Below are 16,087 nucleotides of genomic sequence, written 5' to 3' on the forward strand. Positions count from 1 at the left end.
AACGTTTCATCTGACAAACGATGATGCTGGTGATATTTGGGGAATGATCTTCATCCTAACGGGGAACGTTTAGGTTTTGTGCAAGGATTAAATGTGCAAAATATCAAATAAGTCTGACTTGAGATCACAGAGTTATGGCCATTCATCGTGTTTCTATAGCGACATCCATTAACTCTAACCTCATCTTTGAACGTTTGCATTCTTTCTGATATCTTTCCTCATCTTTACAGGGGAGTATTGTAGGGAGTGTATGCATGTTTGTACACACACACACACACATATTCACATCCGAGCCCCTGTAGGATCTGTGAAGGGGGTCACCGCGTGCTGCTGTGCGGCTCACCATCTGCTCAGCAGGAGCAGGGACCCCCAGGCTTGACCGGAGCATCCAGCTGGAAGATCACACAAGTACCAACTTTACCCGGCAGCCACCAGGGCTACGTGCTTAAGAATCAAGATTTCGAGGTTCTGCTGTATTGTGAGTATTGAAACTAAAGCCTGTCCGCAGCTCGGTGTACATATACGCAGTAGAGAGTGAAGATAGCGTCTGGAGCTTTTAATCGCACAAAAATGGAGCTCGTTGTGCAGATTAAGGTCCCACGTGCATGCTGGGTTTCAATTATAGAATCATTTGCAAAAAGCCAGCGACTCTTTTCTACACAGCAGGATGGACGCGTGCAGTTTACTGATATGTAACAGGGCCGCCCAAACAATGTCTGTGCATGACTCACTGGTAATCAATGCTTATACCCCTAAAAGCTGAAAAAACAAAAGAGAAAGATCCAGCGTTTCTTCACCGTACGGAGGAAACATCTGCTCATATCTTCATGTAATGTCTTCAGTTTAAACTCTATGTGGTTTGAACCTATCGCCTTCACCTGAACACTCTTATTTGATTGGAAGGAAGGAAGGAAGGAAGGGCACATGCTAGGAAAGAAGGAATAAAGGAATGAAGGCAGAGACAGAGGAAACGAAAATGTGTACGGTATATGAGGAAAGAGAGAGAGAGAGAGAAAGATGACAGACAGATAAATGAAAGATAAAGGAGTGATTAATGAGCGGCAGGAGGAAGAATGGAAGGTGGTGTCAGTGGCAGATGAAGGAGGGAGGACGAGGAAGGAGAGGTGTGAAGGAGGGTTTCCATCTTAAGCCACCAATGTCAAAACACGGTGTATTGACTGCCAGGAGATAAAACCAGGCTCCCTCCCTCCCTCACACTCACACACACACACACACACACACACACAGAATGGCGGCTGGCAGATCGATGGGACACTGACGCCTACTATGTGGAAGGCCCTTAAGACCCCAGCTAATAAACCCTATGGCTGACAGACGTGAGTGTGTGTGGATAGGTGTGTTTGTGTGTGTGTGTGTGTGTGTGTGTGTGTGTTGGGTGGATGTCAATGCAGGATAGCTTTTAAGACTCGAGTTAGTCTATACGGCGAGATGTCACACCTGGGGGGGTCTAGTGAGCATAGATGTGTGTGTATGTGTGTGTGTGTGACATAGATCTTACGTCTCTTAGAGGAAAGACAACTACAAACTACATTTTCAACAACAGCATATATTAATTAATCCTAAACATTTGAATAGACATATTTTAAACACATTACTATTATTATTATACTAAAATGAATAAAGAAACTGGTGAAGACTTGGATTTGTTTCATTCACAATTTAATCTAATTACTTGTGGAAAAGCAAATTCCTTTTAGAGGGATCCACATGATGGCGCACACACAAATACACACACAAACACACACACACACACACACACACACACACACACACACACACACACACAGAGTGAATAATTGTATATGTATATGAAGCAGTATAGATACAATGTGCTCATGCTGTTTGTGTATTGATTAGTAAGGGTCAATTTCATTAGTGACGCCAAGTCACTATACGGCTGGCGTGTGTGTGTGTGTGTGTGTGTGTGTGTGTGTGTGTGTGTGTGTGTGTGTGTGTTGTCTCACTTACCATGAGCCCAGCAAGACAGGTCATCCCTCCTCCTAACTCACACACAGCACCCCTGAAAGACAGTAAGTCAGCATGAGAGAGAGAGAGAGAGAGAGAGAGAGAGAGAGAGAGAGAGAGAGAGAGAGAGACATAGAGAGAGACAGTAGAGAGGGGGGGGGGATTCACCTTGCTGAGCACAATCACATACCTGCACATAGATCATATTCTCTCACACACACAGGCACACACACAAACACCCAATACACACGCAGCACACACAGCAGGGTAAGAAATATCAATTGGAAACATCAACCTGACGGCTGAATACTGAACACTGAGAAGCATAAGCTCAATCAGCAGGAAATCAGAGAAAACACACACACACACACACACACACACACACACACACACACAGGGAGTTTTGTCGCTTGCATGCTCATTCAACCCCACTTCTCTTCTCTCACCACTTTCATCTCTCCTTCCTCTCTATCCCTGCCTCTTCCTCTTTCATCCCTCCACTGACCTTCACCGTGGCGCTCTGATCAATAACCCCCCCCCCCCCCCTCCCTCTCCCCTCCCCGCCTCTTGAATGTTAAAACGCGTGTGTGTGTGTGTGTCGGGGGGGAATCAAAGGGTGACGTTTCCAACCTCGAGTGTATATCAGAAAAAGAAAAAGGCCTCTCCGCCGTGTGCCACGGTGCGAGGCCAGGCCCGGGGCGAGAGAGAGAGAGAGAGAGCAGCGGCAGTGTCGACCATAGAGGAAGAAGCAAACAAGCTGCCTGACTAAAGTTTATGGAGAAAATGGCGACACAGCGGAGACATAGTAGAGTCATTCACAAATAAATATCATCGTTAAAATTAAGATGGTTTGGCTTATTTACGATCAAACACCGAGCGCTGCCACTTCCCCCAAGAACAGGATCGACCGCCACGTGCGTGCCGACATTACGTGGAAGCGACGCGCTCGAGTTCTGTTTTTGCGGCTCTCTTCCCTTCTTTTGTATCCGGGAAAACAACGTCCTGCTGTGCGGCAGATTATTCGGTGAAATCCGAGCCGGCAGAGGCAGATTGTTCAAACGCGGCGCGGACAGGAGGCCATTAAACACCGCCGGCTCCCTCTTGATGAAGGCCTCATTCATGTATAATAATAATAACAACAACATTAATAATAACAATAATAATAATGTTTTTCAGGGGGATAAAATCTGTTGCAAACTTCAAATTTTGTTGTAAATAACCAAAATACTCAAAATCTGTTTATTGTGGTCTCAGCTTTTTATATCTACACTAACATTCCCACAAATCAGATGAGTGCGTTTTGCTTTTTTCATGTATTGATTCTGATTTCAGTTGCCAAAATCTTATAATCTTATCATATTGTTTGACCTTTGACCTTGTTTTTTCATATTTAAACCTGTATAATGTGATTTTCTATGGATTTGTTCTTTTTCAGACACATAAACTAAACTAAGGCAGCAGTTTAATGCAACATATGAGAACATTGTGGCTCCTTGTCTGTGTTTGTTGTGAGACTCACTTGAACATGTGACGTTTCTGCAGACAGTAGTGAGCCATGACCTCTTCAGACGGCCAAACACCTGGGACACACACACACACACACACACACACACACACACACACACACAGAGAGAGAGAGGTAATGTTAGTGAGGCATGGGAAAGAGGACAACAATCGCCGTGTGTTAGCGTGTGTGTAGTTATTTAACACACCGATCGTGTCACCAATGCAAGGGCGGCGCTTTTATTTTGCCGTCTTAACATCAAAACACCTCAATATGAGCATGAAACACAAAGAGCGAGGAGATTCTTTCACATAATTGTCTGTATTGTTTCCTCCATGCCTGTGATCCAAGGCTCCTCCGTCTCCCTGCGTCTGTCCGTCTATCCTAAATCCTTGCCACACACTCTCTGATTGAGCACTGTGTATGCAAGTGTGTGTGCGGGTGCGTGTGTGTGTGACAGGGGGTCCAGTGGGTGATAATCACAGCGCGCAGGCCTGTCTGCCTTATCACCTAGTGTCAGCCCTTCTCCCTCTACCGTGCAGGAGACACACACCAACACGCGCATATACACAAATGTGCACTTGCATGCTGTTCTCCCTCTTCACACACACACACACACACACACACACACACACACACACACACACACATACACACCTCTTGGCAGTGGAAGAAGTAAACATTCATTTGAATAAAACTTCAGCTTTTGCTCCTGGCTTTGAACGAGAAGGTTGTGTGTGTGTGTGTGTGTGTGCGCACATAAATATTCATCTGTGTGTGTGTGCGCGCGCTTATGTGAAGCAGTTAAACTGTGTTGAGAAGAAAGAATGGGGGGAAAGAGAATGGCGGCATGTAGAATGAGTTGGAGAAAGCAAGTGGAGGAGGAAGACACAGATAGAAAATGAGTGAGGTGGTGAGAGAGGGAGGGGAGGAGGGAGGGAAGGAGGAGGAGAGAGAAAAGGTGGTAGTCGATATAATAAGCAGCTTACAGGCGCTCTCTCTTCACCTCATGGGGCAGACATCACTGCTCTCTTTCCCTCCCTCTCCCTCTCCCTCTCTTTCTCTCTCTCTTCCCTGCTCCGGTCTGCCAAGATTAGCTCAGGCAAGCAGGATTTAATAATGCCTATTGATAAAACGTCCAAATATTCCTTTTCCCTATTAAAAAAAAAATTCTTGGCCTGGCAGCATGCGCAGACACACACACACACACACACACACACACACACACACTCACATAAAAACACAATGACAGCTAAAGTAGAGCGTGGGGACATGGAAGACATTTTAAACTTCTGTCTGTTGCCTCTGAGCTGTAGGCACTTTGTCCCATAGATGAGTTCATACACAGACACATCACACACTCAGCGGCCTCACACACGTCACATGACCAGTTCATTAATCACACATGTCATATCCTCATTAAGTGTGTGTGTTTTACGAGCTTGATGTGTACTTGTGTCAATTTTGTTAACTGCTTCTTTATACATGAAGATGGACATTGACCTCCGACCTTAACCCTTCCCTTTCTGATGGTGTTTTCACGTCATGTTGTGTTGTTAGTGTGTGTGTGTGTGTATCCCAATCACTAAACTAGGCACTGAGACAGCTTATACCTCAACCAAGGCAGAGTAGGAAATATAATAAAATTTTAAAAATGTGTTGAAGTTGTAGCGCCACCATCAGATTGGACAGATTTGTCTACTTGTCTGCATGAGTGAGAGCAGAGCAGCAGTGAGAGAGTGAGCTACATAATAAAGCTTTGTAAAGCATATGTGAATCTGATGGTTAATCCCCAACTCCAATAACATTAACAGCCTGGGGTAATGGGAAGTGTGTGTGTATGTGTGTGTGTGTGTGTGTGTGTGAATGAGTGCGTGTGTAGTGATAAGTATGCCGTGTGTGTTTGTGTGTCTCCCAGGTCGAGGTGCACTGTAGGAAATGAAGGGATCAGTAGTAGAGAGCAGATTGCTCTTCCTGAGGATAATGAAATTATTTCTCACCTTCAATTACTAGATGAGGGAAGGAAACTGTATGTGTGTGTGTGTGTGTGTGTGTGTGTGTGTGTGAGTGAGTGAGTGTTGCATGTGTTATGCGTGTGGATGAGTGTGTGTTCAAATTTGAATGTAGTTATTTCATGACACCAGGTCGTGGCGTTACCCTGATAACCATATAAGTGCGTCAGTGTGAGGTTGGGTGCTACAGACATTAGTAACTTGCCTCTACTTTGCATACTGAACTTACATATACACACTTACATAGTATAACTGTGGTAAACAATCATGGTAAACACTGCTGTGTAATAGATCATGTATGATTAAAATGATCTGACTCTGATTGGGCTCAGATCACAGAAGAGACTATTAGGTCAAACACTCAGAGGCCAAGGATGAGCTCAGAATTATAAACATTTATCTGATTTAAGCACCTAAACTTACTCAGCGGAGGATGTTTCAAGTTTAAACTGGGTCATTTTTGTATTTTTCCAAATTTGTGAGCTTAATATTCAAAAACTGGTCAAATTTGTTAAAACTTTAAACTCAAAATCTGACTTTAATACCATGGTAACGCTATAATAATGGACTCATAATAATTTAATTATGTCTCACATTGATGTTCTATGATATAGATTTTTGAAAGATTTAAGCAAACAGGACAATCTCTCCACAAAAGGAACATTTAAACATTTGTAATTATCTCCCATAGTTCCTTCAGGCAGCGAGTGATGACAGGAGTTGTTAGAGGACGACCCCGCAGAAAAAAGGAACGCCACCCAAAATCAATTATCCCTTTGATTTGGGGCTAATTGCTGCTTGTGTTACTAATGTCAGCAGCCTGATTCATGGTCACACAGGAGGCTGTGACAGGTGTGGCTTTGGTCAAACGTCTTCCTTAACAAATCACACACTCTGCTTTGTTCCTTTTATCTCCGCAGAGTCAAATGTCGTCCGTTTCTCGCCTGGCTTTTATTAACCTCTGCTGCCGGGTCTCCTGCTGAGGGAGAGGACGAGGGGAGAAAAGAGGGAGAGGAGGAGGAGAAGGAGGTGGAGGAGGAGGAAGAGGACGTGAAGGAGAGTGAGGCTGAGGAAGAAGAGTATGAGTGAGAATGAAGACTGAGAGGGAGGGTGGGCCGACAGGGAAGGAGACGGGAACAGGAGGTAAGGAAGCAGTGTGAGAGAAGTGTCAAGATGGGGTTAAGTGGGCACAAACACACACACACAGAGCTGCCCCCAACACTCTTATACACACACACACACAGTCTCTCTCTCTTCCTTTAGGCCCGGCATGTCTTCGGGCTCCGTGGCTCTCTGGCGGTGATCCGTCTCCACATTAAGTGAGGCCTCAGATAATTCCTAAGCCTCCTCCATGGCCGATCCAATAAGGGATAAGGCTCTCTGCTGGCCATGATCAACTGACAATCTGTCCTCTCACACGGCTACTTTAGTGGAGGCCCGGATTACCCTGGCCAGCCTAGACGGGGTACACACAGTTCACAAGACCGTGGAGCTGTGTGTGTGTGTGTGTGTGTGTGTGTGTGTGTGTGTGTGTGTGTGTGTGTGTGTGTGTGAGAGAGAGAGGGAGAGAGAGAGGAACTGAGGAAGATTGTGTGCAAAAGTATAACTGTTCATTTGTAGACATGGGTGTGTGTGTGTGTGTGTGTGTGTGGATGTGTGTGTGTAGTTACGGCACCACAGTGAGGCACCAGAGAGCTGGGAGCCTCATGTGGTGTGTGACACATGTGGGGGTGAAACATATTCATGCACATTATGTTACAAAATGTCATCAATCTACACCAAAATGCATTCAAGTGCCAATCGATTAAGCTGCAGGTGACATTTGGACCAAACAACACACACCATGGCTGCATTCCATTTAGTGGTGACAGTGCCAGGGGCCTTTAATTTAAACTGCTCACATTGAAGAAGTGAGCCGGATCTGAAGACAGGACTTTTGAATTTTCACTTTTTTTAACATTTAATTTTTTTGAATTGCACAAAGTGTAGGTGAGATCTGGGGCATCATGGTTTGTGTCACTGAGAGTAAAGTATAAAATAAATCCGGTTAAGGATGATCAAGATTCTGGAGGAGAAGGAAACTACAAGTGTATTAAAGTTTAAGTCCAGGTGTGTGTGAATAACTCATCAGGTGCAGAAACGCATGTTCACACAGATGAACATAGAGTTTCTATTTGGCCCTGAAGGACAAAACCTGATTAGGTCACTATGTATCAAAAAAAAGACCAAACTATTGATTTTAACAGCGGCGTTCAAACAATAATCACAATTACGAAATGATCATTCTGCTGAGCTAGTTTAGTAAACACACACACACACACACACACACACACACTGTGAATAGACAGTTTAGATTCTATTCTCTTTTCAGCAGAGGAGCCAGGCAGGGTGAGATAAGCATCGACATTCTAGCCAACAGAGTCTGCCTCCGAGACACTCCTGATCCCTTATTCCATTGGAATAGGCTCATTTTAACACGCGCACACACTCACACACACACACACAAACGTGCTTGGAGGACTGTGCGGGGCTTCGATAAGCGTGGCCCTTCCCTCTCTCTCTCTCTCCTGCTCTCTCTCTCCCTCTCTCTCTCTGAGTAAACATGGTTTTGGATTAGGCAGAGTATAATGAGAGCAGGGGGCTATCTGCCCGCCACGCCTGCATTGTGGCCCCCCGCTCCTCTCCGAGGGGGCCGGGACCAATCTTTACTCTGCTATTTATCCCCATCCTCTGATAGCTTACTTATCTGCAGAAAAATGCCAGGGCTGACTGCCTGTCTGTCTGCTTGGCTGCCTGTCTGCCTGCCTGCCTGCCTGCCCCTGGAACTGTTTGCAGGCCGGTGCGTCTGTCTGCCTGGTAACACAGTCACCTGTCTGTCTGTCTGTCCACTATTGTGCCTTAATGTTGCACAGCCAGGTGCAGGTGCTGAGCCCAGTTTTTGTCAGTGTGTGTGTGTAAAGCTTGAGCAGCAGTACAGTGAGAGGGGTCAGAAGGTAAAACATCGACAGGATTACAGGGAGGAAGAGTGATCGATCGAGGGAGGAAGAGGAGGGACAGAGACACGAGGTGAGCCGGGGGTTTGACATGTGGTTAATGGACACATCAGCACTGAGGCTGCAGGGCTTAGCTGGCAGACGAGGGCTGAGCAGAGCTTCCTTCATTGATTAGCATATGGAGAGAGAGAGAGAGAGAGAGAGAGAGACGGGGCCCAGTGAGTCCAGATTACACTGCACACACACACACACACACACACACACACACACACACACACACACACACACACACACACACACACACACACCCACACACACACGCACACACAGACAGATTGCATCTCTCCCCTCGGTTTGGTGAAAAGGCTTGGACGTGAAATTACAGGGTGTCACCTTCACCGAGCGATCTGCTTTCTCCCATGTTAATGTATACAGTATAAACAATTAGGACGAGGAGAGCGAGGGGAAACGGTGAGAATGGAGAAAGGAGAGATAACGGCAGAAAACGAGGGGGAAGAGGGTGTGAGAATGTAAGAATATACCAAGTAACCAGGGGCAACGATTCCACCTTTTTGCACCTAAAATCTGAAATAAGGAAGGAAGAGGCCTCCTGTATAAGACAAAGTGTATCTTCTTCTGTAATAAAAAGCCTTTATTGAAACGTTTCAGTTGTGTTTTGGTGGAGTATGATGCAGAATTGTACGTCAGCGTAACAGTTCAGTCGTGACTCTGATCAGGTGACATGTTAGTGCTTCAAATGGCACAACATTTCAGACTTGTGTGGATTGTGTGAGGAAGAGGAGGATTATGAGTTTGCACACAGAGTTATCAAAATTCAGAGGAAGGCGACCGACAAGGGGGGGGGATAAGAGTGGAGGATGAGGAGGAGGAGGAGGAGGAGGAGGAGGTGAGATAGAAATCACAGCCACAAGAGGAGACGGCACTCTGCCCAACAACTACGCTGATGCCTTAAACATGAGACCCAGATTTTCTATCTCGGTGAAGAGGCAGCGACAGAGGAGACGAGAGAGGAGACGAGAGAGGAGACGAGAGAAGGAAGGGGGGAAGGACGTGATGGAGGAGGAGAAGAGGAGGAAAAACAGAAAAAGGAGCTGCTCTGGATGCAAACGCTGCAGCTCAGGCAGACGCTGCCAGACCTTGATACTCGGAAATCTGTTTAACGACGTGTGTGTGTGTGTGTGTGTTTCTTGGCTGAATGTCAGCATGGATGAGCAGGGAAACGGTGCAGCGCGGTGAAGGGTGAGTTAGGGTGAGTGAGGGTGAGTGAGGGTGAGTATAGGAGCTAAAACTGTGAGTGCAGTCAGATGTGGGTGTGGCGATTTGGGGAGGGAGGAGGAGGGGGCGGTCACGGTGGCAGGTTGTTAATTTGGGAGGTTCAGAAGAGGCAGGAGACCCTTGGGTGCTCTGTCGCTCGCTTGCGCTCTCTCTCTCTCTCTTTCTCTCTTCGTAAATAAACTGCAGTGCGACAAACTCACCCTGAGAGGCCGGCGATCATGTGCACGTGCAATGTAGCCACGGCTGTGTGTATTTCCTATACCGAGTCTGTGTGTATGTGTGTGTGTGTGTGTGTGTGTGTGTGCGGCGGGCAGCCTGAAGGCGCCCTGTGTGCATCGGCGTTTCATTGGAGAGGCAGATGAGCAGGGCAGATATCCTGCAGCGGCCCGGCAGTGGCCAGAGCTTTATCTGAGCTGAAATGATTTTAGCACTCCGTTTTGGAACGCCAACCCAGGAGCAATGTCACCGCCTCCCCCCCACCATCCACCACCACCCTCCTCATCCTCCTATGCCCCCCCCCCCTCCTACTTCCTTCCCTCCTTCTCCACTACTATGTCCTTTTGTCCTCTCTCCTGCTACTTCATCAACCTCCTCCGCCTCCAACTTCTCCTCCTCCCATCTCTGGTCGTCTATCTCTCTCCTCTCAGGCCCGTATGTCAGAGGGAATAAGTTGACAGGGGAAAGAAGAAGAAAAAGGGAAATGGCAGCGTGACAAGAGAGGAGGGGGTCAAAACACGAGTAAGAAGAAGGATTCGTCTCTCAGTTATGCAGTTTATCATAGGCATCTCTTTTTTCCCCCTTTTCTCCCGGTTCTCCCAAATTACACCTCTGGGAGTCACTTTCCCCTGCAGGTAGATGGTCCCACCAGTAGGAGGCACCAGCGGGTTCATACTCGCACAGAAGCCAGACAGAAGTACGAGAAGGACTACATTTTGTTGCCACTTTGTGCCTTTTAATGAAGTCAGACCCACCTGAGGGGTTGGCCAGTGGGAAGACAGACTTCCTACGCGCTCTCTACCTCTACCTCTACCTCTCTCTCTCTCTCTCTCTCTCTCCCTCTCTCTCTCTCTCTCTCTCTCTCTCTCTCTCTCTCTCTCTCTCTCTCTCTACCTCTCTTTACCTCAGCCACCACATGGGGAATTGAGTGCTGTTACGCAGAAAAGGCTTCTAGCTGAGCTGCATTACAAGGACTGGTAACATACCCTGAGAGCATGTGTGTGTGTGTGTGTGTGTGTGTGTGTGTGTGTGTGTGTGTGTGTGTGTGTGAGATAGCAACGAGATAGAAGGGGTGCGGGGGGTCTCGCGAGTTGCCGGAGAGAAAGAGCGGCAGAGAGAGCTAAAGAATGGGGGGGGGTCTTAAGTGAATTGTCGACTGAAACGCTCTAATCACAGTGAAAGTTCTGGACAAAGAGCCTGCGGACACCAAGCAGCACACCCTGGGGGTAATGAAAGGCCATTTAGCCCAGGCTAACTCCCTCTCTACCTCCTACCATCTGCCTCTCGCTCGCCCCTTTTCTCTCTCTTTGTATGTGCAAGCACGTCGGCACAAAAATAATACCTCCCTCTACACCTGAGTGACAGCCGTCTTCATACGTCTCCATATAGTGTAATGGAGGCTCACTGAGGAGAGGAGAGGATAGGAGAGGAGAGGAGAGGAGAGGAGAGGAAAGGAAAGGAAAGGAAAGGACCAACTGGTCTCCATTCTGAGTCCCTGCAGAGCCGCAGGACGTCCACTTTCCATATCACATAAGCAGATCACTGCTTCCTTGGTGCTGGGCAGCGATGGCGACTCCATTCAGCGGAGCGACTAATACTATGCTGATTGTCTGGGCACAGCTAGCATGTTGTGTGGCTAATCATGGGTCATTTCCTCCCAACCTACAGTGGAGGTAACTGCCAGGGAGAAGTCAAACTCGGAAATATCACAATGGTCCACATTCACACACACACACACGCACGCACGCACGCACGCACACACACACACACACACACACACACACACACACACACACACACATACACAAAGTACATCTGCAGCATCCCGGGTAAATCATACCCCAGAGTTGACTGTGCCCCCTTCAGAGTGGGTCCATTGTGCGAGGCGACAAAGGCGCGCTAGTACAGCCACGCTGAAACATAATGGACGTGGCCCCTTGGACCACTAGTTATTGTACCGCAGTAGACCTCCTTCACCACTGCATTGAGAGCGAGTGTGTGAGTGTGTGACTGTGTGTGTGTGTGTGTGTGTGTGTGTGTGTGTGTGTGTGTGTGTGTGTGTGTGTGTGTGTGTGTGTGTGTGTGTGTGCATGTCTGAGTGTTTCTGCTCACTTGGAATGAAATGTTCACCTCCTGCACCGTCAGAGTGGAGAGATTTGTTTGTTAGAGGAAAGTAAATGTTCTTATAATGGTGCTTTTACATGATTTCCTGGCCATTTGGATGTTGAAGTGTAAATCATGACACAGCAGATTTCAACGACACAAGCATCTGATTCCTATCGAGGAGCTCAGTGTCTATGAGAGTAAAGCATCTATGTGTGGGTTCAAATGCTGCCACGCCCAAATCCTGACAGAGCTTTCCCTGTAACATATTAAACGTGAATGAAACGTTTATTTTAGGAGGGATTTGACCCCTGAATGAGATGTAAACTGTTGCTACTGCTTCAACCGTCGCCATGGCGGCCAGCGGGGGGACGCGGCTGGAGCGCGAGATGGAGACGGGCAAAAGAGGTGGAAGTAACAACGAGAAAGGAATACTTTCACACCTAGTGGGAGTGGGAGTGGGATTGTGTTTGTGTGTGTGTGTGTGCGTGTGTGTCTGTATGTGTGTGTGTGTTTGTGTGTGTGTGTGTGTGTGTGTGTGTGTGTGTGTGTGTGTGTTTGTGTGTGTGTGTATCACGATGCTGACACCAAACCCATGGCAGCTTACAGAGTGCATGATGCTGTAACTGGGCACAGGAGGCAGTCTTGAATATTTCATATATCAGTTTGAGTTTGGTAGTGTGTGTGTGTGTGTGTGTGTGTGTGTGTGTGTGTGTGTGTGTGTGTGTGTGTGTGTGTGTGTGTGTGTTACCATGTCCACTTTCACAGAGTATCTCATCTTGCCACTCTAAGCCTCCTGAATGGCACTAAAATATCCAGTTTAGTTTCCAAAAATCTCTCTCTAGAGGTTGTTTAGAGCAAACTCGGGTGATGAAAAAGGACAGAGGACATTTGGTGTGTTTATGTCCTCACTGCAGTCAGAGGGACAAACATGAGGAGGACATCTACACGCCACAGATCTATAATCTAATCCATACATTCTCTACTCTGATGAAACTTGGTGGAGGGAGGCAGCTCTTCTATATGAGCTCGTCCTCTGCATACATCTACACATGACCGCTTATTTACACCAAATTACGCGTAGTCACATTGTGTGGGTGTGTGTATGGGTGTAGGTGTGTGTGTGTGTGTGTGTGTGTGTGTGTGTGTGTGTTTCATTTGGGCGATGTGGTGGGATTGGACTGGCTTGCACCATTTAAGTGACATCATTGACAGAGACAGGCAGACAATAGCCAACTGCCAGAGGCGGAAGATGAGTGGGAGGGAGGGGCGAGAACACACACACACACACACTGAAAGTCAGTAATTGAGTGGGAGGGATGAGCTCTCCTCATTCTTTCTGTCTCACACACACACAGCACTAGTCACCCCATCAAGGCCAATTTGTTGCCCCTAGTTACCAGATGAGGGTGGGACAAAGGCAGCTGTCAGTCAAGGAAACCGGAGCGTGTCATTGGCTGGGTGGTTACCAGCGGTTACAGATGGAGCCGCTTAGTTAGTGAGATGATTTACTCTTTGAAAAGGGAGCAAACATTAGTGTGTGTCGGAAAATACTCCTTTGATTAACATGAAGGGAAAATGCACACACACACACTCACACACACCAAAGCCAATATATGTCTAAGTATAAATGCATTGGTGCTGCCAGGGCAACACAGAATGAGCATCTTACTGCTGAGAGAGAAGCAGAGTAAATGAAAAACAAGATATCATCCATTCATTTTAAACAGGGAGGAGGGGAGCGATGCAGGGAACGAGGCTGCCAATGAGCCTGTGTGCACGCGCGTGTGTGTGTGTGTGTGTGTTTGCACTGCGGCCCAAGGGTCGCAGAGGACACACCGACACAAAATAAACAGCGCTCAATCTCTCTCCCTGTGATTGCTGCTCCCGTGTCAAGATAAGTCCCCGTCCCCGCTGCCTAAACCTGGCCGCTCGCTCGGCAACAGAGAAGAAAGACGGGAAAAGGGGGGAGAGGCGCTAAGAACCAAGGCATCCACATTCATCCTCTCGCGCACACACACACACTCAGTTACAGCTCAGAGACTGAGGTTACACAGACCGAGCAGATATTCGACCCCAGAAAGTCGCCATGGTTTCCTTCCACCAGCTGCTTCCTCTCTGTTCAGCCGTTGCAGATCGGTTTGGAAAGCGTGTGTGCGTGTCAAACAGGTTTGAGTCGGCAAATCTAAAGGAACGAAGGCAACAAAGCGGAGGAAAAAGATCACAAGTACAGAGGGAGAGAGAGCGAGGCACAGCACCATGAGGTCAGATTAAGAGAGCGCACAGGGCCGAAGTGTCGGGTAAGACGGGATCGGCACTCTGCTGACAGACAGGCCGCCCGTCTCGCCCCTCGCCCCCCGGGCCACTGTCTGCCATCGCTAACCCCCCTCCCAGAAATGAATATTTCTCATCACCATGTGAATATCGCAGGCGTGACAAGTGCGTGTAAACACACACAGGCGGAGCGCTCAAATCCACTCGCTGGGAGCTATTAAGTCGTCAGGCGGCACAGAGAGGCTGACAGAGAGACTGTGTGTGTGCACAAGTGTGTGTGGTGGGCCACTAAGCGGCCACCAAGGCAGCGAGAGAGAGAGAGAGAGAGAGAGAGAGAGAGAGAGAGAGAGAGAGAGAGAGAGAGAGAGAGAGAGAGAGAGAGAGAGAGAGAGAGAGAGAGAGAGAGAGAGAGAGAGAGAGAGAGAGAGAGAGAGAGAGAGAGAGAGAGAGAGAGAGAGAGAGAGAGAGAGAGAGAGAGAGAGAGAGAGAGAGAGAGAGAGAGAGAGAAAGTGGACAGGCAGACAAAAAACAAGGAAAGAAAGAATTGCTGGCAGGCTGCTAATTTTACTTGTCACAGAAAAAACACCCAACCTATGCTCAAACTGTCAGCATCACTGTCACCTCAAGGAAGGTGTGTGTGGGTGTGTGTGTGTGTTAGTGTGTGAGTGTGTGTGTGTGTTGTGGGGAGGGTAGGAAATGTGCATGTGAGTTAGGGTGCAAGACAAGTGAATGGTGAAGATAATGTGGCTTGGCCCTTTTTGAGATAAAGAGGCATCAAAGATACGCTCACACACACACACACACACACACACACACACACCGAGTGAGGGAAAAAGCTCACACTGTATTTGCCAACTTCTTCGTGTCAGATTCAATAGGTCTGCTCACTCAATAGAGTAGGTTACAGCCGTTGTGAGTTGGGAGCCAGAGGTCGCCTGGCTGCTCTGCTCTCCTCACAGCTTCACACACTCACACACACATGCGGCAGGTTTCACGTAACTGCCCCAGCGTTACAGCAAAGAACTTATTTGCTCCTGCAGGCGGTCTTTGGATGTAATATGCCCGCTTTCTTCAATCAATCACTCATTCTGCTCTTTGGCAATCTCTCCTCCTCTCCTCAGAAGGCCATTTGGCTTACGCACAAAAAAACAACATGCTATGGACCCAAACTGCTGAATAACACACACACACACACACACACACACACACACACACAGTTGTACACTCCACTCACCTACACGCACCATCAGATCTCCGTGACTCTCTTTAGATTTCAGCGAGTGAATAACCTTGATTCACTGCTGGCGCCATTTAGCGAGTGAATTGGTATCATTTCATTATCCACATGCTGCTGCTTCACTTCACTTCCTCATGCGCTCCTTTACATTCACTTTCAACAGAATTCACACTCTCGCACAAAACAACTTGTTATTTGGCCGAGCAAGGATAAATGGAAGTGAGCTCACATCTTTCTCTCTCTCTCTCACTGTGTATGTGTGTATGTGTGTGTGTGTGTTTGTGTGTGTGTGAAGGTGTGTAAGTGCTTCTTACAACCCAGCAGAACACAAACGTTTAGCTCACAAAATTAACCTTAAATTCCTGCTTGGATGATTTGCGATCCATTGTGCTCGGTTTTCAGTTTTTCGTCTGGAGTGTCTGAGAAGCAGCCGGGATATTCTTCTTCTCTCAAAAAACACATTTTG

The 16,087-nt window shown here is 47.4% G+C and overlaps 1 protein-coding gene across 1 annotated transcript in view; it reads right to left on the minus strand.

Moving 5' to 3' along the window:
- The window catches only part of camkmt (calmodulin-lysine N-methyltransferase), a 65,449-nt gene that overhangs the window by 17,736 nt on the left and 31,626 nt on the right, over positions 1 to 16,087 (minus strand). Inside the window, exons 4-5 of the mRNA XM_076160326.1 lie at positions 3,506 to 3,566; positions 1,990 to 2,041 (exon numbers count right to left, since the gene is read on the minus strand). Coding sequence (XP_076016441.1) covers positions 1,990 to 2,041; positions 3,506 to 3,566 — 113 coding nt within the window. The remainder of the gene's footprint in view (positions 1 to 1,989; positions 2,042 to 3,505; positions 3,567 to 16,087) is intronic.

Source organism: Genypterus blacodes, unplaced genomic scaffold (assembly GCF_046128005.1).
Source record: "Genypterus blacodes isolate CSIRO-AG114 ecotype Tasmania unplaced genomic scaffold, CSIRO-AGI_Gbla_v1 ptg000105l_1, whole genome shotgun sequence".
Classification (NCBI taxonomy): domain Eukaryota; kingdom Metazoa; phylum Chordata; class Actinopteri; order Ophidiiformes; family Ophidiidae; genus Genypterus; species Genypterus blacodes.